Source organism: Eschscholzia californica, unplaced genomic scaffold, assembly GCF_041429995.1.
Source record: "Eschscholzia californica isolate CP2 unplaced genomic scaffold, dmEscCali1.0.p SCAF_1, whole genome shotgun sequence".
Lineage (NCBI taxonomy): Eukaryota > Viridiplantae > Streptophyta > Magnoliopsida > Ranunculales > Papaveraceae > Eschscholzia > Eschscholzia californica.
Window position 1 is genome coordinate 8358793 of NW_028238198.1, and position 22534 is coordinate 8381326.

The following is a 22534-nucleotide window of genomic DNA, read 5'->3' on the forward strand; positions in this document are numbered from 1 at the left end:
ACACATTCGTATTGTCTGAATAAAGGCGAATCTGAGCTTCCATTTTTTTACTTTTAAAATCCAGTTAGGGCAAAAACTTACTATCATTTGTTCTCTTTGTAAGCATAAACTCTTTACCTTTGGTGATTTCTTCATCATTTTCACAGGGAAGAAAGATTGGGATATCTCTTTCGCTCTAATTAATGAGTAAGAACTGAATTTAATCCGTTTTCAAACCTGATTCGTCTAATCTAAATGGACTGTCTGTTTCTCTCTGTCATCCCCATCAAAAAATGAGATAATTATTTATCTGTTGTATTTATTTTTTTGAGTCAATGGACTACGATAAAAACGAAAAGTGATTATCGGACCCTCAATAACTATGGATTTATTTCCACCTCCTCTAGTTATCAAATCTCGACTCCAAAAATTTTGGAGTTTATGTTGACCACTATTAATACTATAAAAATGAAAAGTGATTATCGAAAATTGCATTCAGAAATAATGTACATTGACTCACATATACAAGCCTTAACCTTGTAGATTAAGGTGGAGTCCTCGTGAACTATATTTTCTTTTGTTGCAAAAATTATGGTGAATAACATGATAAGTTGTTTTGTGATAATGACGAACCTTTTCCACTCGCCAAAAGATCGTCTGAAGTCATGTTTCTTTCTTGAAAAAATAATGCTTGGCTTGACAAAGGGGCACTTTCTTGTTAATTAGATGTTTTTGTGGTTGCTTAAGTGGGACTGTGGGAGGAATGAATGGAGAGGTCTTAGCAGCTGCTATTGGATCTTGTACTTGTGAGTCTGGCATCAATCATATAAAGCTAGGATTTAAGATAGGGATAAGGTTGACTGTGGCAGCAAAGCTTGAGTTTAAGAAGATTAGTGATCTTTTGAGTGCCAATAAGAAACTACCTAGTGAGCAGAGGGTTGTGGAGAATTACAATATAAAGCCTTATCGAACTCCTTTTCTGGATATTACAATATAAAGCACGTCGTGCGAAAATTGAATCAGACTGTTGATTTCTTATTTAAAAGAAACCTCTCGCGAAGTACTTGGAGTTTGATGTGAAGAACTTGCATTCTTGTTGAAAAGTATTGTCTTGGAAGGTTTGATTGACAATTAGACTTAAACTCAAGGTTACATTGTACACAGAGTTAAGCCTGTCAATGGATATCCGAATATTTGACATCCGATCCGCATCCGTATTCGAATTTTAAAAAAATATCCGATATTCTTATCGGATATCTGCTTATCGGATATCGGATACACTCATATGTGATCCGATAAATATCCGATATCCGATTAATAAAAATTTAAATTTATTCATAATAATATATAAAAATGTGTGGCTGAGATTTATTATTTAGGTCTAATGGTTAAAAATTTGCTGCAAGGCCGAGATGGTTTATGTCCTTTCTGTGTTAAAGAAAAAAATTTGAAATTTTGTTAAAGTTTCGGATATCGGAAAATGTCCGATATTCGTTAATATTATCGGATTCGGATATTGATTTCTGATATCCGTCGGATAATTATCGGATTCTAATATTCGGATAACTTATCGGATTCGGATACAGATATGTCTATATTAGATCCGATAAGCTACCGTTTACATGTCTACACAGAGTTTCTTAGCATTGGAAATAGAGTATCTTGTCTTCCTTCGTTATTTGTTTCGTTTGTTGTTTTTAGTTGTATTGCTCTTTGATGGGCGTAGTCTTTCAACCTGCTAAATCTCGCAAAAAAGAAAAAGAAAAATACTTAACTGTGTTGTTGTTTAGTTTAGTTTGGACAATCTTGACTATTAGGGATAACAACCTTTAATGTGATTCTTCGTAATCGCGTTACATAATTCTATTGTTTAATTTGGATAAAGATATGATTGGTATAGATAAATTTTACCCATGACCGCGACTTTGGGGCACAATAAAAACCTTGGGGACATCCAAAACTTCACCCCATCTTATTACATTAGATTCACACTGTTTCTAACGAATTTTCATTAGATTGCGACAAATGTTTTTTTATACGTCAATAGATTCATAATCTAGAAGGTGAAGAATGTTCTTTATACATCAATATATTCATGGACTGAGAATGGTGGTGGTGATAGAGGGAGATATAATGTTGGAGATGGTTGATGCGACAATAAACTGGTGGTGGTTGACAGTGGAAGATGGAGAAGAAGGATGAAAAAAAATGTCTTTTTCCTAACTGGAAACTAGTCGCCGTCAATTGGTTTTCTACTATGCGAAAGATGAAAAGCACAACATGGTAGTACTTTAAAAAAAGTCGTGTTGTATGGGCTAAAATCCGTGCTTAGGAGTGCCCCTGACATTTTACGCCAATTGGTCCAACAACCACCACCACTTCTTTTCTTCACGCTTACAAGGGTCAACGCGAAACTTCCATCTCCGACGATCTCTCAAAACAAATGTTTAAAGCTTTTTCTTCCTCCTCCTACCACCACCACCATTTCCTTAATCTCTCTCGATCTTTAATTCTTCCCTTAACTCACTATCTCTCTCTCTCTCAGAGAAAAAAATGAGATGTGTTATTTTTCTAAGAGTCGTCGTACCGTGTGATGGGGAGGGGGTTTAGCCTTTGCCCTCGCACTGACCCCCACCAAAGGGGCCCTATTTCTTTTACAAAGTTGCCCACTTAATGGTTACGAAGTATATAATCTACAGACAAATTAATTTAATAAGATAAGGTGCTCCACTTCCTCTGTCTCTCCTTAAAGCCCATTTGTTATGTCATCCACTTCTGTTTTGCTGGAGTATGAGGTCAGAAGAGTCGACCTCGTAAAATACCTAGAAAAGGTAAAAGCCATAATCAAGCAGTTTGATAAATTTACAAATACCGGAATACCTAGAGTAAAGGACACACTAGCAAATGTCTTGTCAAAATGATAGAACACCAAACAACCTTGTCGGGAGTTCTATTCAAATCACTATCTCACAGGAGCTTTGAGAAGGAAAGGGAAGTGTTCTACACATATTTGGAAGTACAACATGTGTGGATAACCCCTGTAGTCATCATCTAAGATATAGCGAGATGCCGGTTACTGTCGATGAATTTAGAGTAGTTTATTTTTAATATAAGTTCAACATGAGAAACAAGATGTGAGGATGAAGTTAGAGTAGTTTATTTTTAATATAAGTTTAACATTTGGAAGAGTTATTAGTCTATTATCTTATTTTAGTTTGACCTTTTTTTTCGTCTAGGCTTGTGTGTTTTTTCAGGGGACTTATTAAAACTTGTTAATGTGAATATGTGATTCTTAAATTTTTTTGAGGAAAATTTTCTCTTCTCTGTATGCTAACAATTGTGTGCAGAACTCTTAACCCAATTTGTAGGGACCAATATTAACTGTATCAGGTATAGGTAGTAGAAAATCACCTCCGATCTTATAGGGACGATTATTATTTGTCCCAAATGCTAACGAAGAAGAAATTCCCGCCGAACTTTGGGGACAGATATTAGTTGTCCCAAATGCTATTGAGAGAAATTTATGCCAAACTTTAGGGACAGATATTAATTGTCCCAAATGCTAACGAGATAAAATTCCCGCCAATTTTTTTAGGGACAGATATTAATTGTCCCAAATGCTAAAGAGAGGAAATTCCCGCCAAATTTTTAGGGACAGAAATATGTCGTCCCTAATAATCGTTGATACAGGGACAGATACAAACCGTCCCAAAAATAACTTTGGGACAGATGCTATCCGTCCCCATATCTGTCCCAAATAGTATTTGGGACGCCGCTTTTGGGGACAGATGAAAACCGTCCCCAATACTCTATTAGGGACGGTTTTCCTATTTTTGGGACGGTTTTTGGCCGTCCCTAATGGCCCTTTTTTTTGTAGTGGAAGTTCGCAAAATTAGAAGAAATAGTGTAATGGATACTTTGATCGATGATCGTTTGTGCACTTACTACGAAGGTGTTTGCCAGAAAATGAGCAAGAGTACGCGATAAGAGATATATAAGAAGGCTCTCTCGGAAACCACATTGAACCCAAAGTGTTGGTCAGACAACTACTGACTACATGGTATTATTGGCCCCAAATGTTAAATTTTGCACGGAATTGGTGAAGTACTGCATATCGTGCCAGATACATTTGAATATACCCACACAACGTCGTAATGCGTTGCCTTTAATGATGAGACATGAAAATGGCTCATTTGAATCTCTTAACTCAGGTTAGTTAGTCCAGTTCGAGCAGTTACTCTCATGAATTATGTGTTTCTCTTGTCCAGGTGACTTTTAAGGAATTGAGCACAGAAAATGGTTAAAAACGAGAAAAAGACGCACGAAAGGGTAATTTGGTCATTTGGATATTCTGGTAATTTGGTCAATATTGATGGTCGGGTGAAAGTAGAGTCCAAGACGAGCCCGTGGGTGAAAACGGAAGCCAAATCGGAGTCCGGATGAGGAAGTTAGAGAAGGTCAAAGATGTTGGCAAAAATAAGCTATTTGATGACACGTGGCAGGCATCGGATGGAGTGAGGGCTGTTTTCCGTTGCACACTGTTGTACGTGAGGGATTTCAGGAATTCTTAATTCCATGCAACTGAGCTCAATATATTATAGTGGGTCCAAAGGAATCTAACGGCTGAAACTCGCTCTTATTTGATCCCGTGTCTATGAGTTGTTTTGGCACATATTTAGCTATTTTGAGAAGGACCATATCAACTTTTATTTCCAGCAAAAGAGGCAGCACATGGTGAGCTTTTTGGTAGCTACTTTTATGGAATTCTTTTTGAATTCTTTGAATCTGTTGTAACTAAAGAAGGACATGAACGTGGAATTTATGGAAATGGTAAAGAGGGCGTTGGCTGGAGTTACAAGACAGAGAAGGAAAGATGAGATTTTTATTCATCTCTCTCTCCTAAATCTAAACATCTTATAAAAACCTAGAGATTGATTGAAGGAAAAATAATTTTATTTCTAGAGAATTGAAATAAAGATTGCCTGGAAGAATATATTAGCAGTGAAGAAACAGAGAAGGATATTTCATTGAATCATAGAAAGAGAAGGAAATTTATCTCTTTATCTTGTTACCAAATATAGGGATTGGATTGAGAAAGAGCTTAATGGAAAGAAAACAGAGATATTGATAGAGAAGGAAAGAGGACAGCGGGGAAGGAAAGAATGAAAGATTAGAAACCGAGAGAGATCGAGTGGTTTGTCTCGGTTATAAGAGAAGACAGGAAGAGAGATGAATATCATCTCGGTTTGGGGGTCGAAAACAATCACCATCTCGACTGGAGAGTCTTCCTCTGGTAGCTCAACCAAAACCGACTATATTAGAGAGAGAGAGAGTGATGTAAAGAGCTTTAGAGAGAGAGAGAGAGAAGGAATTTGAGTTTACTGTTTTCTTTTTCTTCTTCTTCTTCATTCTTCTCTTAGTGACAGAGAGAGGTTTATATTGAAATAAGAGAGAGAGAAAGCTATTGTTTGTAGAGAGAGAAAGATGAAAACTACATTAAAATCATTTCATCTTCTTCTCCCTTTACTGTTCCTGTTAGAGAAAGGAAGAGAGAATTATATTTTTGTTTAGAGAGAGAAAGAGAAAGTTTAGAGTGAGAAACAAAGAGAAAACCGAGAGAGAGAAAAAACCAGAGAAGGAAAATTATTTTCTCACTTGGAAATCGTTTCCGGGAAGATGAGAAAATAATTTTCCCTAAGGTTCTGTTTGGCTGCGCAGAAGGAAAAAAAGGCGAAAAAAGGTGTTTTCTCTCCGATTCTTTACTTTATTTTCCAATTCTTTTTACATAATGCCTATGAGTAACTAATCTTACCTATCTAGGGTCTTAGATGAAGTCATAATAATTATATTCTCGATAAATTTATTAAAGTTTTTATTATTTTAACGATAAAATCTTCCGGGTTTTTAGACCGTTCATGGACTAAAAATCTGAGTTATATAAAGAACTCTCTAATTAGATCAAAATTAAATTGTCGTTAGAATTGATTATATGGATGGATTCAAAAGACCCTAGGCTCTCCCCCATTTGAGTTCCTTGTATCATTTGTAATTATTTTCTTTTCATCTTTTTATTTGTTTTAATATTTTATATATTTTATTTTATTACCAAAACCTCATCAAAACCAAAAACCGAGTTACTTCCAAGTCTTAGAATAGGTTTCACTTAGTCTCTGAGGAACGAACCGGTCTTACCGGAATTATTACTTGACGCTTGTATACTTGCGGGTCGGAGAAGACAGAGAGGTGAGGTGGAGGTTTTTTTTTTAGAGGTAATTTCTAGAAAGGTCAAAATAATATTGAAAATTATTAGAAAAACACAAAACATTTGAAAATTATTATTCAGGTCAAAAAGTGTGCAAATACTAAAATACCCATTTTTGTCATTTTGTGTAACAATATTCTTTTATTTTTCTTTAAAATTTAAATCGATATAACTTTTGTTTGAGATGTCGGATTTCTATAAAAATTATATATTTAGAAATGATTTTTCATTAGCTTTCTAACAAGATCCACTTTCAATACTTTTTTTTCCAAAAAAAAAAACCCAGAAAATAATGGCGTTTTTTTCCTTTACGATTTTCTGCAAACGTGTTTGCAACAATCTGTTATGCAAACGTGTTTGCAACAATCTGTTAATGCAAACGTGTTTGCAACAATCTGATCTGCAAACGTGTTTGCAACAATTGTTAATGCAAACGTGTTTGCAACAATCTGATCTGCAAACGTGTTTGCAACAATCTGTTATGCAAACGTGTTTGCAACAATCTGATCTGCAAACGTGTTTGCAACAATCTGATCTGCAAACGTGTTTGCAACAATCTGTTATGCAAACGTGTTTGCAACAATCTGATCTGCAAACATATGTTTGCAAAATATGGATTGCAAACATGATTTGCAAGCTTTCCAGAATATAATCTTGAGTTGCATATTTTGGAAACTCGATTTGCAAATCGAGAATATAAACTAAAATTAAGTGTCTACGAAATCTTGAGTTTGAAATTGATTTCATCATTCATCATATAAAATCGAGATCTGAATCCTTTTTGAAAAAAGAACTAGAGATAAGAAAAAAAATGATTGACCAACAACTCATTTCTTTCTTGGATCGAGAGAAAAATAAAAAAAGGACAACCATTCAAATGATTAATCGTTAACAATCCCACCAAGACAATAACAATAGTTGTTTATATAACATCTCTAATCCAACATTTATAGTAAAATAGCTAAAACAATAGTTCCAACCTCTCTATGCATTGCTTAGCAATGTTGTTGGAGAGTCAGTCAAGTCCTTCACACAATCCTTGTCTTGAAGTAGCACAAGATACCATTTTCACCATATTGAATATCTTTTTTTGTTCAGAGAAGCTGGAACCTGAATTGGACATGCAATAAACAATCAAATAAATATACACATGCAGGAAGGTAATATCAAAACATGAACTTAAGGACATCTAAAATATTTCTGTTTACTATTAACTTAAGAACATTAACTTGATTAAAAAAGACATCTAAAAATTAAAATATTTCTGTTTACTATCCTATCATTAATTCATTATGGTATTGTATTGACTTACTGTTATCCGGGGAACTTGAATCAGCTTCCTTCTTCGACTTCTTACGCTTCTTCACTTGTTTAGATTTGACATGTGAGTTGCTTTCAGATTCAGTTGCAGAGAATAGCTTCTTTGTACAACCGAATACATCATTCAGCGAGTTGTCTACTCTCATCGGCTGACAAACGACAAAATTGGGAATAAGCTCCTGGTTTGTCTACCTCTAACTCATATAAAGAACCAATAGTGATAAAAAATAAAAAACAAGAGTAATTTTTTCCTGAAAAAGGAGAGGAAGAGAAGTTAATTGGGAAAAGCATTTAGTTCCTTCATTCGTGATAAGCATTTTCAAAACTTGCCCTCTAACTCTTACCTAACCAAACATGTAATTACAATGAGCTTGAGTTGAATCTAAAAACCAAGCTCAAGCTATTGGGGGTTCGGTCAGGACTTGAGCCACCAAGTTACAACATTTTCTCTTAATTTGTCCAATCAACCATACAAAAGGAACTAACACAGAAGTAGAATAGAAACTGAAGTCCAAAGATATACTTACATCGGATGATAGGCCAGTAGAATTCAACTCATCATTACAACTTGGACCATTTTTACCACTTAACTCAAACTTCTAAAGATTCTTATGCAAAACAAGAGCTGTGTAAGCTAATAACGGGGATGTCTCCAAGTATTCACATGACATGCAATGTTTAACACAAACCTCATAAATGACCTTTAAATAAGAAAATGCCAATTCTAATGTAGGAGACTTCGACAAAGCGTCCCGAGTATTAGCAGCTGCTAACATATCTTTTCTCTGCCATGTTGCTCCTGAGCAACATAATCATTTTCAGGCATTCTTGAAACTAAATTACCAACAATAGTTTGAACACTCATAGATGAATCATTTAGTACCTGAACAATAATGAGTACTCCAAGATCAACGACAATTTGATGCCAATCTCGATTAGTAGCTAAATTAGATAAAGCAGTAGCAGCAGCAAGTTGAGAATCAGGGGAAGCTCCTTCTTTCAACAATTTCAGTAGTGGTGGAATTCCACCTTCTGCAACTACAATTTTCTTGTTTCTATCATTATCTAGGGCAAGAGAAACAAGTGAATTAGCAACTTCAATATGATCAGGAAGAGAACCCATTAAAATAGCAGCAAGATAAGACCAAACCCAAGCTAGAATTGGATCATTACTAGCAATTGAAGGTAATGAAAGAGTAATACCAGTTGAATCAAATGAAGAATAATAAAACATTAAGTAACCATTTTAGGTCACCAACTGATGATTCAAGAAGATTAATAATCTTACGAAAATCAGTAACAGAAGTAATAGTAATAGTAACAACTAACAACACGATTAAAAACCCATTTCTTTTACATTTACGAACTAGGGTTAGGGCACGATCAAGATTTCTAGTAAGTTCAGAGATTATACGACGAATAGGTGGTTCATAAAGAGAATTAGTGGAAGAATAAAGTTTAAAGAGTGAAAGAAGCATTTGGTAAATACGATCAACAAGTTAAAAAACTAGGCAATGAACTTCGATTATGGAATTCCGTCGAAACCCTAAGTACTTAAACACTAAGAAAGCATCTCTACAACACCCATCTTGTGATAACTCAGAAATTACAGCATTAATAGAAGCAACATTTCTTTCAGGCATTTTCTCAAACAACTTGAGACCATTCTTTAAAAGATTAACTTTGACCATTCTTTAAAAGATTAACTTTCACATACATATCTATAAGAGTTGTAGCTGTATAAACTTCATCATCTAAACTAGTTTTCACAGTCTGAGCATGGATTTGAACACCAAAAGAAGCTAAATTTAGCTTCCCGCAAGCTTTCATGTACGCCCTTGTTCGTCACCAAAATTTGGGCTTCGTTTTTCTAGGGTTTGTATCATCAACATCAGAAACGAACCTGAACTTAAGTTTTGTCGAATCTAGAAGAAGAAGTCGAAGAACAAGATGCATCGAAGAAGAAGAACCGCAGAAGAATCGGAGAAAGAGGAAGAAGATACCAAATTTCTGATTTTTTTTAGAGAGAGAATTATTTTAGAGGGTGGGGTTATTTTGGGAAAAAAAATAAAAGAAAGTGACCTTATAGATAATTACCAATATTATTTCAAACTTTACCTCTTATTACACATAAAAATTTGGTAACTTCTATCTAATAGAAAACAATCTAGGCTTTTTTGGTTATTTTGATAATATAATATTTTCACCCCAACAAGCCATTTTCTCTTTTTTTTATTTCCCCAGAATTTTTTTAAAATTTTACATATTCTCTTTAAAATTTCTCACCGGGGAAAATATTTAGCTTTCCCTAGAGTGCTGTCCTTTTTTTTTTCTTGAAATTCCAAGCAAAAGCAGTTATACATTCGTTCCTATTTTAACCCTTCTTTACTCTTTAGTATTTCTATAGGGGTAGTTTAGTGATTTACTTTAAATGACCTCCTATAGGCGTGCCGCGTGCGTGATCAGACAACGAATAAAATCAGTTTCCGCGTTTTTCTCTGGCGGGTGTGGTTTAGCGGGAAAGGTTCTTGGTCGATGGCGAACCGATCTACTACGATCTTTACCAAATTACAATTCTTGCCCTAATCTTCGTTGTCTTATCTTTCTGATCACGAACAAGTCATTGACGATCTTTCCTAAACCATAATTGTTCTTCTTCTTCTTTGATTTTAGGGTTTAATTCATCGGTCTTCACTCTTCGATTAACCCTAAATCTCTTCGGGTTAGCGCTCGATTTTGGTAACCGATCGTCGTCAGATTCTTTCAAGAAGTGCTATTACTGTTCGTTTACCATATTTCTTGAACCCTAGATTGTTATTCCCTACGTGTCTTATTTCATTCAAGAAGAACTCTTATTCTTTTATCAAACCCTAACTTTCATTCTTGATTTATATGGAGCCAACGGGAGCCTACGTTGTGGATTAACCGATCAAGGATCACATACGGAAACGATCTTGAAGCAGGAATTAGGGTTTATCCTCTTCTATCTTCTTAAAGTTTAGCTTACTGATATATTTTTGAATCTCAAGTTTGTTTCAAATTAGCCTGCTATATATGCACGATCTGAACCCTAATTAGTTGACTGTGTATATACTCTGATCCTAACCCATTTCAGCTGATTGTGTATATGCTGTTTAAAATGTATTTTCCATCAAAGTTTATTGGTGGCTTCACGATTTGGAGCTGGAAGCCTACTTTTATGTATTCGGATGAAGTAAAAAAGCTTACTAGAATTTTCGAGAAATGCTATTCAGATGATCTGCATCCTCCCATTGTCCATTTTTGGTCAGATGGTTGGAGTTGTTAATGTATTCGGTCTGGTTGCCGCGTCTCAAAATCCGTATGTTTCACATGTTACTGTGTGCTGCTTTATTTCATTTTCTCAAACTCTGTAAGTTTCACATCGCCAATACTTTCAATTTCTGCAAGGAACTTAAGCTTGTGAAGGATGGGTTAGGAAATAAATAAATGCAATCTTAAGTCAGTGAGTCAGTCCCACAAAACTTTTCGGAGGATACTTTGGGAACATAGCATGTGGCTAAGGGATATTAGCTACTAGGGTTAGCTTTCTCCTTACTACCTTACATTAAGAAGAGATACTTCTGTAGCATATTTATTTTTCATGGGTATGGGTTTCCCATAGACTTGTACTATTCTACCCTTGAAGGGAAAACAGCTGGACGATTTGCGACTCTGTTTTATTAACGATGTATGTGATGTATTAGAAATGTCTTCATCGTCATGTTTATTGCAAGTTTTGCTTGCCTCTGATGCCACTTGCTTTTGTAATCTCAACCTGTTGAAGGACGTAATTAGGACCACTTATACAACTTGTTACTTTTTATGGTGACTAGATGTCCATTTTCTTGTTTTCTGAAATTCAGGATGGTTATACTTCTCATGTGAGACAGTTGAGACTGTACTAAACATCATTCAGTAAGGTTGCCATCGCATTTTAATCCGCTCTAACGACGAGAACCCTTAGAGGTCTACTGTTCGCGTTTACCAAATTGATCTTTCTTATTTTTGTCTTGGAAGGGCTTCTGATCTGTCCAGATTCAGGATAACGCAGACTTGTTGGGATTGTCATCTGGGGATCTGACTCTATGTTCCTAAGATTCTAGGTTGGAGACACTATTTAATGATGTTATTGACTGTTTTGGTTCATCAAAGCTCGTCTAGGTTGGTCGAAGCTCATGTTAAATGAGTTAATTAGACGCACGCCATGCGGTGGTTATTGGAGAATGATCCCAGGTTTCTTACGTTTTGGTATTAGTATCTCAATAGACTAAGCATTAGTTCCTACGCATCTTATGTGTACTGTATTGCTTCTGGCTTACAAATGCTTATGTGATTAACAGTGCTACTCTCTTTGCCTTCGCTTTAGTTTAGGGGGTTTTCATTGGTGACTATATAAATCACTGAAATTGTAAGGAATTTGTCGTGATTTGGGGAAGTCTGAGCATATAAGATATATATTTTTATGATGGGCAGGAAGTCACTTGCATCCAGTATTAAGAACCTAAATATGAGTAGTGTGGCATCTACTCTGAAATAACTCCTTCGTTACTTAGCCATAGCTTATGTGGCTTGTACATGGATGATGGATTCCAAGTGTCTGCAACATTAGGTGAAACTATCTCCTTTGATATGTCGTTTCTGGTCGTGATACTTTTCATGTTCTAATCAGAACACCTTTGCTTGTTTATATACTGTATATGTTTTGTGAGTTGACAGCCACATGCACAAATCAAACGAAGCAAAAGTTAAACCTTTCTGTTTCGTATTTCTTGTCTTTAGCCCTTTCTGTTGGGTCCTTGGGTTATGATTTGGTCTAGATATATAGTATACTGACAGTGACCGATAGATTCATTATGACTATCTGATAATGCATATTTTCTCTGGCATATCCTTGTCTTTCAGCGTATTGTTTTGTTCAAAGAAGAGACGTGATGGTTTCTGTATCTCACTTTTTGGAACATTTGACTTGATCAATTCTGTTGAATTTTGTTCATAAACAACAAACAAGACTCAATCATGTGGCGTGGAACTGTTGGAGCTCTTTTGTCACCTTGACTTGACCAATTGTTGAACTGTCAAAGTGCATATTGGTTGTCAACAGAGGGCTGAGTCTGCAAGTGTAATATACATATATGTGTCTGCCATAATAATTGTAGAAGCCAAAGTCTTCCATTTGGTAGTGGAGTGCAGATTTTCTTGTCTAATATGATTTAAAATTAATACCTTTTTTTGTTCTCAAAATTTACATCCTAATACAGATTCTTCATTCCTGTTGGATCTGTTACCTAGAAACAAAATATTCGCATGAGGCTGTAGTGGTTTTCAGAGTGTATCAGTTGTAGAATTTACATAATAACTCAAAAGTCCTTGTGAAATGGTTGTATATGTATGGGCATGAATACAGCCAATTGTTTTCAGGGATTGGTCGGGATTGGCTTAGGTTGCTCATATGCAACTGATAGCAAGCAGGAACTTCAGATTGTTAGGGGACCTCTAAAGGTGAATCTAGTATTGGCAAAATACTTTTTAAAACACCATCTGCTAGGAACATACACTTCACTGTTACTGAGAAATCTCTGGTGAAATTGGAAATAGTTTGTACCTTCAAATGCTCATTATAGTTGGTCTGCGCGTGTACGCCTTACGTGGTAATCTGACTAGTTTCTATACTTTCTTGGTGGGTTTTGTACGACGATAGTTGCTTCTTCAATGGGGTTGTACTTTTGTGTCACCAAAGGTATTACTCTCTTCGTACTTACTCAAATATCACGTAAGTAGTTCAGATATTTCTCAAAGATAGCGACTACATAAATTACTCAAATAATAAGAACTTTGCATTTTTTGGAACAACTGACTTAATCGATTCTGTTGAATTTTGTTCATAGACAACGTACAAGACTCAGTCATGTGTTGTGAGACTGTTGGAACTCTTTTGTCACTTTGTACTGATATTGACTCTTGAGAAGTGCTTTCAGTGGGATGTAGCCCATTGTTGAACTGTCAAAGTGTATATTGGTTGTCCACAGAAAACTGAGTCTGCATGCCCTTCTTGTCCTTATTTTTTCCTCAAGAAGGTAAAATTATATTACTTAGATACTTTCTACTCGTTGGAGAAGTATTTTAGTGGGGAGCTGTTAAAGTGTCGAAGTCAATATCGTGTGTCTAAAGATAGCTGGTCTGCAAGTCCTTGAGCTATCAATGTTTGGAACAATGTAAAAAAAAAAATTACAGTAGTTTTGAAGGCAAGTGTCTTGCAACCGTTGGGAACTTCTCTGGCACTTTGCTAGTACTTTATTGAGTAGGTTTGCAATTTTTACCTGGACTGTTATTAGTTCTTTTGGAGAAGGCAAAATGTTATTATGTTAGTCCAGACGAGTACAATTATGTACTTTAGACAAATACAATTGAACTGGATTATCCTTCATTTTTTCTCTGGACAATTTGAATCTTCGTGACTGCGATTTTTGGATTTTCAAAACCTTTTTGTGGGGTCCCAGCTATCGAACAACGGAACAAGAGGTTTGTGCGTCAATTCTTAACTTAAATCCACAGATATCTATTGGTTCAGGAATATTTGGATTATCTGGAAATTTTTTGAAACTTCGAATGACTATATAGAAAAATAATATAGAAAGCAAAAGCAGAGTAAACTTGGGAAACTATGTTATATCATCATAGCTTCCCTAAGAATCGGGATTTTGTGACGAGCAACTTATATACTAGAAGTTTGAGGACCCAAAAGTGTAATTCTAATCGGGATTTTGTGGTAAGAGTTCTCAGCTGTTATGTATCTAAGTTTGATTCTTCACTTAGCTATCTTTCTTCAATCTTGTTTCGAGGAGGGGGCTTCAATTTCTTATTCTCCGAATATATTTTTATGTTACACCTTACATTAGGTACATCACGACCAAGAGTCATCAATGTCTCAACTTAAAGCATACAGTTTCATGCTGGTTCATGGACACAAATTTCGAGAAAATCTTGTTAGGTTGAAACTGCAATAGGATCACCTTATATTTATAGAGCATTTCGAACAAGTTAAATGAGATCTGGTTTGCTCTGTTGTTGCAAACATTCCATGCTTGCTCATATAGTGTATTTTCCGTCTTGGTCATGCACCGTTCGCAGGGAAGATGCGTTGTAGGTTCTTCCGGCTTTCGCAGCTATTGGCCTCACAGTCCTGAACTGGGTCTTCCCAGGTTGCTTTCAAGAACAAAATATTTTTCAGTGGTAGTTATAGTTGCTTCCGTAACAACGCATTGTTCCAACTATATTTCTTGTTGTTCAGATTATTGGGTTTTCTTTCTTCTGTGCTTTAAGGAATTCTGCAACGAAAGCCCTTTCAGTAACTCGTACATGAGAAAACATGTGGACAAGTATGGATGTTTTCATTGGCCATGTTTGATGTAGGGTAAGATTTGAATATTGTTTCCTATCTGAGTTTGGTAGTACCTTTGTTACGCCATCATTTAGTAATATACATGTTATTTTGTTGGATCTGGTTAAGGTGAACTTTAATATATCTTGTTATGTCGTGCTGGAGTGCTTTCACTGTTTCAGCTTATGTGGTTTCTGGTTTCTTGATCGACATCTAGTTGTCAATACTGAAGATGGGGTTCACTGAATATGGAAGCACATTCTGAAGCTTCAAAGAGTATATTGCAGAAATTCGCCTCCATATTTCCTTCTGTTTAGAAGGTTTCCTGAGTGGTGCAAATCCGGAAGGTAGCCTTCGACTCTTTGACCCAATATGAGGTAGATATGTTGCTTAGTTTGTCACCAGGTTTCCCTGGTTACTTTGTTCTTTGCGGATATATTCATAAATAATGTTTTCTCCTACCATTAACATCTTTTGCGGAAATTTTCCTTAAATTCTTCTTGGAAGTGTTAACCTGTAACATATTTTGCGGGAACTCCTGCCAGTGTCTCCATCCACATTCTGCTACCATAACGTTTATTGTCTAGATTATTAGGGTTTTCTTTGTTCTGTGCTTTAAGGAATTCTGCAACCAAAGCCCTTTCAGGAATATGTACATGAGAACACATATGTACATATTCAAGTATGACTGCTTCCATTGGCCATGATTGCTTTAGGGTAAGATTTGAATGTTGTTTTTCAAGTGGTAAAGGCGACCTATATGCCTATAACAACCTTGTTATGTCATGCTCGAGTGATCCCGCAGTTTAAGCTTATATGGTTGCTGGTTTCCTGGTCTTTAACTAGGTTGTCGGTAAGCTTGTGGTTACGTCATATGTTTGGGAGTCTCTCAACTATTTGAGTCAAATGATGAGGGATGCACTGGATACCGAAGCATATTCTGAAATTCGGAGAGTATATTTCAGAAATTCTTCATACTTCCTTTTGTTTAGAAGGTCTCACGAGTGGTGCAAATCAGGAAGGTTCTTTGACCCTATATGAGGTGGATCAGTTGCTTACTGAAGCGTACGTGTCCTGCTTACTTTCTTCTTTGCGAATGTTTCTTATAAATAATGGTTTCTCCTACCATTAACATCTTTTGCAGGAATTCTTCATATTTCCTTCTCTTGAGAAGGTCTCGAGACGATGCTAGTTTATACTTCTAAGTTCTAGCACATATTATACATAGGCACTGCTGGTTATATAGGATTTTTCAGAAACTTTAAGGAGATGCGTAACTGGAAAAACAAGGTGACAGTTGAAAGTTGAATGTGCTTTACTTATATTTTTCAAATGATTTTCTTACGTACCAAAACTAAATGGTATGAAAATTCTGTCAAAAAATTGCTGCTGATATTGTCAAGGTTTGGAGTCCCTGTATATTTGTACATAGCACATTTCAAGCTAGGTCATTCTCAATAAAAGTTTCTAAAAGTTGTGGCTCTAAGTATTTGTCTGGTTACGTGTATTACTGAGAGGCCTCTTCCTCGCTCTGCTGAGAATGTAGAGTTTGGTGTTTTTTGTGCAGTAAGATATACACGTATATAGTGGTGAGCATAACATGTAATGATTTGAGAAATACACGCATGCAAGTACTTCTTATTTTCATTTTTACAGAAAAGACGTACAGGTATATGTATCTATGTCCTAATAATTGCAGAAACTACGAAATAGTTATCTTCTATATCGAGTTGGCTTCAATCGGCGTTCAAGAACGTATATCACACATTTGCTGTCGTAGAATTTACATAATTACTCAAAATTCCTAGTGAAATGGTTGTATATGTATGAGCATGAATCAGTTGTAAATCTAGTATTGGCATAATACCTTAAGAAACATCATCTGTCAGGAACCTAGCTCTACTCTTACTGAGAAATCTCACGCGATGACTGGTTAAATATCATGAAGGATTTCTTATGGAATTCAATGCCAGCAAAGAAGAGGAAGGCACGATGCGTTATGTGAAAATAGGTGTGCCCCAAAGTGAAAAGGTGGGGCACGGGACACCTTCAAGTGCTCATTGTAATTGGTTTGGGGCGTGCCCGCCTTACTTTGGTAATCTGACTACGTTCTATAATTTGTGGTTGATCTATTCATTTAGTTTCTTGGTGGGTTTGCACGTTGATAGTTGCTTCTTTCTACGGGGTTGTACTATTGCATCACCAAAGGTATTTCTCTCTTGCACTTCGCTTAAATATCACATAAATAGTTCAGATATGTGTCAAAGATGAGGTTTCTCACTAGTGATGCTTCATAAATCACTCAAATTATAAGAATTTTGCTGGTCACTTAATTTGGAGTAGCCTGAGCGTATAAGATAATGTGTTTTTATGAAAGGATAAGACTTTCTTACGTATATGTACTAGGAAGAACCTAGACATGAATAGCGGCGCGGAAACTCTGAAAGGGGTCAATAACTACTTCATTATTGAGTCGTAAGTGGCATGAATGGCCTGCTACACAAGATAAGCTGCATTTCGTTGTCCGTTAACAAGGGCATGCTTTTGGCCACATGTGAAAATAAATTTCGTTAAGACCATATTATCTACTTGGCTTCTTAAAGGAAGAGCGGCTTCACAAATTTGTAATCTCAACCTGTAGGAAGACATAATAAGGACCACTTTATGAACTTGTTACTTTTACTTTTTATGCATATCATAGCTGATAGGCGACACTGATTGGACGTCGATTTCCTGTTTTCTGATATTTGGGAAGGGTTCTGTGGCATATTCTAATAAAGTTGACACTATACTAAGGTCCTTTAGAATTCAGATACCAGGTTTCTTAAGTTTTGGTACGTCTGCTGTAATGCTTCTGAATTCGTAAAAGTGCATTATTAAGATCTTTGAAACATGGCTCATAAATCATGTGTGTCGCTTAGAAATCTCAGTGATAAGAACATTTTATCGATGAGATAAGGAAGCGAGTAGAATTTGTGGATATAGATGTCCCGCACTCAGATTTTATCCATCATCCAGTTTATCATATCGATCTTTTTCAAAAATGAAGTATCCCGTCTTTTTCATTTCTTAGTTTGCTTGTTGTTGGTTACTAGAGTAAGTAGATCGTTGAACTTCAGAGTTTCAGTTCATGTAATTAGGCCAATTTCGGGAAAGCTGACAGAATATAAATGTTCTCTGGATTGGGTAATCACTCGATGTATCTGGTTCTCATCTGGTAATTATTTTAGATGGTTTAAACCTATGCTTGATGAGGTGTGTTCTTGTTTCCACTTACGACAACTATATCATTTGATTTTGTGTAGAATAGTATCAAGTACTTCTGTTCATATTCCTACTTGTTATGCGGTTACATCATCCCATTTTTTTGAATGGTACATGAATTCTAACTTGGTGCTGATTATTGGTTTTTAGATGATATTGTAGTAATATTCTATGGGTATATAGAAATCCATTGCAGGAGACCGCAGGGGAATTCTAACTTATAACTTCTCACCCACTTTCTTGAGCCTATAAGCATCTTTCACTCTCTCTCTATATATATATATAAAAGTGATAAATGGCTTGAACAAAAGGATGAGCGTGGCCCGAAGCTTATGTGGCGGGCCCTCATCCGACCGTGCCCCTTGATGTGGTTAGCACTCAAAGGTAGGGACGTGACATTTTAGATGTAGCAACAAAGATGTATGTGTTGTATCAGATTCCCCATCGCCGTCCTCCTTGGGTGAATATGGTAGAAAGACCTGAATGACAATAAAATCAAACATATAAGTTTGATTGTAAACAAAAGAAAAACAATAATACAGCCAAATTACAACAACTTCATACGAGGGTCCTTCCGCCTCATTTGTATTTTTTGATTCTGTAATTTCAAACTTGGTGGAAACACTAACCACAAAAACTGAATCTATTGTATAACTGTAGACTGTAGTAACATTACTCGGCCAATAGAATTACTCAATTCCAACACAAGATTGAGTAATTATTGATTGAAGATAACACAAGATTTGAGAAATGTACCTCCGGAAAAATGAGTGCTTCTAGTTTGGGCTGAGTTTTGGAACAAGTTGAGTAGTTCCTTATTAGTAGGACTAAGTAAATTTGGATTGACAGTCCAAAACAGTCAATTTGGAAAATGTAGGTAGACTGGTCGCCTCATGTCGGACAATTGCAGTCCGACATATGTGAGCTAGACAAGAAGGAGGAGCAACAGTCTTTGTCTGAATCAGAGTTTGTGGAAAGGAAGAAAATGAAAAGAGAGATGGAGAGATTGATGTCCCAGGAGGAGGTTAGTTTGCGTCAAAAATCCAGAGCATTATGGCTCAAAGAGGGAGACAAAAACACAACTTACTTTCACAAAATCATGAAATGCAGGGCAAGGCAAAACAGAATCAACATCATTATTCAGGATAATGGCAACATCACAAAAGAAGAAGAAATCATGAAAGAGGCAGTAGACTACTTTAGTAAGCTCTACTGTGAGCCTACTTTTTGGAGACCCGGTATCGAAGGTATGAATCTCCCTCATATTTCGCCCAACGAGGCAGACGGGTTGGAAAGAAAATTATCAGAGGAGGAAGTGAGGAAGGCTATAGCCGATTTGGCCAAAGACAAGGCACCGGGCCCAGATGGGTTTCCTATCTCTTTCTACAGTAGATGCTGGGATATCATCAAGGAAGAATTCATGGCAATGGTAGAGGCCTTCTCGAGCTCGGCGGATCTTGATTGGAGACTCAATCAGACTTTTATTGTTCTGATTCCCAAGAAAAAACAGAGTTCCTCCTTCACGGACTTCAGACCAATCAGCCTGGTGGGAGGGGCTTATAAGATCATATCAAAGGTTCTAGCTTGTAGATTGGCATCGGTTATAGATAAAGTGGTGTCCCCTTTTCAAAGAGCATTTATAGGTGGAAGACAAAGCCTAGATGGTGTCATGATAGCCAACGAGTTGGTTGATTCAAGAAGAAAAGAAGGTCGTAGAGGTATCATAATCAAGGCGGATTTAGAGAAAGCATATGATCGTATTAACTGGGATTTCCTTTACCAAATCATGAACCGTATGGGCTTCAGCTATAAATGGCGGGCCTGGATTTACGTATGCATTTCGTCGGTTACTTTCTCGGTATTGATCAATGGGCAACCCTCTATAGTGTTCCAGAGCTCGCGAGGGATCAGACAAGGGGACCTTATATCCCCCCTAATGTTCCTCTTGGTTGGCGAGGTCTTGAGTCAGTGTATGCAACAAGCGGAAGATGGAGACTGGATCTAGGGTTATCAAGTCGCAGCCTCGAGTAGTAAGATTAATCATCTTCAGTTCGCGGATGACACTTTGTTTTTCCTAGACGAAGACTTGGATCAGATAAATAAACTGCGTGACATCTTGGTTTGGTATGAGTTATGTTCAGGATTGAAAGTGAATCTAAAGAAGTCTTTTATATATGAGGCTATTGAGGTAGAGGAAAGTAATAGGAATATTGAGGTGTTGAAGGGATTTGGGTGCCCTATAGGTACTCTTCCCACTTCATACCTGGGTCTACCTCTTGGTCATAGATACAAGGCTAAGTCACTTTGGGACCCGGTCATGGAGAGGGTGAGTAGCAAGCTGGCCTCTTGGAAAGGGCATGTTCTTTCGAAAGGAGGGAAGATAACTCTTTTAAAATCGGTGATTCAGGCGCTCCCTACTTACTACATATCCCTGTTCTCCATCCCCATGGGTGTTCTAAAGGAGATTGACTCTAAAATGTGTAACTTTTTGTGGAATGGAAAGTCAGAGTCCAAGAGGATCCATTGGGCAGCCTGGAGCAAAGTAAAGACAACCCGGTCTAAGGGAGGACTGGGCATTAAGAATCTCAAGATAATGAACCAGGTTCTTCTAACCAAGTGGCTATGGAGGTTCGAGCAGGAAGATGGTAAGCTTTGGAAGGAAGTCATTGGGGAGAAGTACGGCTTCGAGTCGGATGCTTGGGCTTAGAAGGTTAAAAACTCATCTTATGGATGTGGGGTTTGGAAAGGAATTCAAAACAACCTGTTCGATTTCAGAAGAATTACCAAGTGGAAAGTGGGTAATGGTCATAAGATTATGTTTTGGGAGGATATTTGGCTAGGAAACTCAGCTCTAAAAGAACGCTTCCCTAGCATATTCTCTGTCGCGGTGCAGAAGAAGGCGAAAGTGTGCAAGATGATCGATTTAGAGTCCGGTGTTCGGATCATCAAAACTCGGAGAAGCCTGAATGACTGGGAGGTAATAGACTATGTGGAGCTTCTTGAGGCTCTCCAGGAGGTTAGGCTAAACAGTAACCATGACTCTAGGGTTTGGAAAAGGGAGGAGGAAGAGAAGATGTCAGTCAAGCAGTGCTACTCATTGATGGAAACAGGAGACCAAATCATGCATCCAACACTAGTGAATATTCTCAAGAGGAAGGGCATCCCTCCGAGAGTTGGATTTATGCTTTGGGCGACCTTCATCAATAGAGTCCCGACGGTGGACGCCCTCAGACGTAGGGGTCTTATGATCGTCAATCGGTGCATCATGTGCAAGGATAGTGAGGAGTCTAGTGATCACTTATTTATCCATTGTAAGGTGGCGCAAGGCCTGTGGACATACTTCCTCAATTCAGCAGGCATCAATTGGTGTCTTCCATCGTCGGTTGCTAACCTATTCGAACAATGGGAGAATACCCCTAAGCCACGAGGAAAGAAGGAGATCTGGGATTTAATCCCAGCAGCTATAGTGTGGAGTATCTGGAAAGATCGCAATAACAAGACTTTAAAGGATGAGAATGTAAATTCGAGCCTTGATGTGGAGGACATTAAGTCTGTTATCTTTGGCTGGGCTAAAAACCTAACTTGTATTGGACCTGTTTCTTTCAATGATGTTGTTTTCAATTGGGAGGCGTGGATTGGCTAATACTTCCACCGCCTCCCCCCCCCCCCCCCCCCCCTTGTATAGTTCTTCTTGTTTAATATTAATTCAAAGTTTCAAAAAAAAATAAAATAATAAGCTCTAAAGAGTTAGATAAAACAAACATAAATTGGGCACCCGGTTCGAAATTAAATGTAGAACCTAAAACCACATACCTTGTGTTAGTAGCTATCGCCTTGGAATGATAGATGTTTTACACTACAAATGGTTAGTGAAGTGTATAATACACGTTTGCATTTATTTCCTGGGAAACTCCGTTCTAGATGGCCAGGACCTTTCACGGTCAAGTTTGTTTATCCTTATGGTGCGGTCGACCTTGAGACAAAAATGGTAGTGTGTTCAAAGTGAATGGAGAACAGTTAAAACCATTTTTAGAGATGTCAACCGACATAGAGGATGTTTCTATTGAAGATCCTGTCTATCCAGACTGATCCGCTATGATCAGTTTCGTCTGGCTGAAGACGTTAAACTTAGCGCTTCATGGGAGGCAACCCATGCATAGGACTTCTACAGACGGTAACATCTTTCCTTGCATCCTATTATTTTTTGCATAGTCTTCAGAACATTGAGGACAATGTTCGGTTTAAGTTTGGGGATAGGGGATTGAATTTTTAGTCCTTATTTCAAAAATTCAAAAGGGTTTAAAATTTTT

At 37.0% G+C, this 22534-nt stretch overlaps 2 protein-coding genes and 1 long non-coding RNA gene across 5 annotated transcripts; 2 read left to right on the forward strand and 1 right to left on the reverse strand.

The window, feature by feature from the left end:
• Window positions 1–7091: 7091 nt before the first annotated feature.
• LOC147563826 (uncharacterized) lies at window positions 7092–9654 on the reverse strand. Of its 3 annotated transcripts, none has more exons than XR_015225357.1 (5): window positions 9465–9654; window positions 8445–8626; window positions 8089–8360; window positions 7554–7710; window positions 7092–7351 (listed from the first exon to the last, which is right to left on the reverse strand). XR_015225357.1 is itself a non-coding variant. In XM_086640993.1 (3 exons), the coding sequence occupies exons 1-3, from the start codon at window positions 8793–8795 to the stop codon at window positions 7257–7259; spliced, it is 603 nt and encodes a 200-aa protein (XP_086497119.1). In that variant the 5' UTR covers window positions 8796–8829; the 3' UTR covers window positions 7092–7256. The 3 variants fall into 3 exon arrangements, 1 of the variants encoding a protein (XP_086497119.1); XR_015225355.1 differs by having other exon boundaries at window positions 9279–9623; XM_086640993.1 differs by lacking the exons at window positions 8089–8360; window positions 9465–9654 and having other exon boundaries at window positions 8445–8829.
• A 412-nt stretch (window positions 9655–10066) lies between these two features.
• Window positions 10067–16446, forward strand: LOC147563827 (uncharacterized). The gene is made up of 3 exons (XR_015225361.1): window positions 10067–15307; window positions 15807–16025; window positions 16105–16446. It is a non-coding gene; the product is annotated as an uncharacterized LOC147563827 (long non-coding RNA).
• A 4593-nt stretch (window positions 16447–21039) lies between these two features.
• On the forward strand, window positions 21040–21867 carry LOC147563828 (uncharacterized). The gene has a single exon (XM_086659185.1). It carries the CDS (start codon window positions 21040–21042, stop codon window positions 21865–21867), a length of 828 nt encoding a protein of 275 aa, XP_086515311.1.
• The last annotated feature ends 667 nt before the right edge of the window (window positions 21868–22534 follow it).

Bases quoted from the DNA above. Each gene is read 5' to 3' on its own strand.
- LOC147563826 (XM_086640993.1), bottom strand. From the start codon at position 8,795: ATGTTTTATTATTCTTCATTTGATTCAACTGGTATTACTCTTTCATTA. The intron at 7,711-8,444 runs GTACTAAATGAT...GTCGTTTGTCAG, and splicing joins GAGTACTCATTATTGTTCAG to CCGATGAGAGTAGACAACTC. The intron at 7,352-7,553 runs GTAAGTCAATAC...TGTCCAATTCAG, and splicing joins TTCAAGTTCCCCGGATAACA to GTTCCAGCTTCTCTGAACAA.
- LOC147563828 (XM_086659185.1), top strand. From the start codon at position 21,040: ATGTTTTGGGAGGATATTTGGCTAGGAAACTCAGCTCTAAAAGAACGC.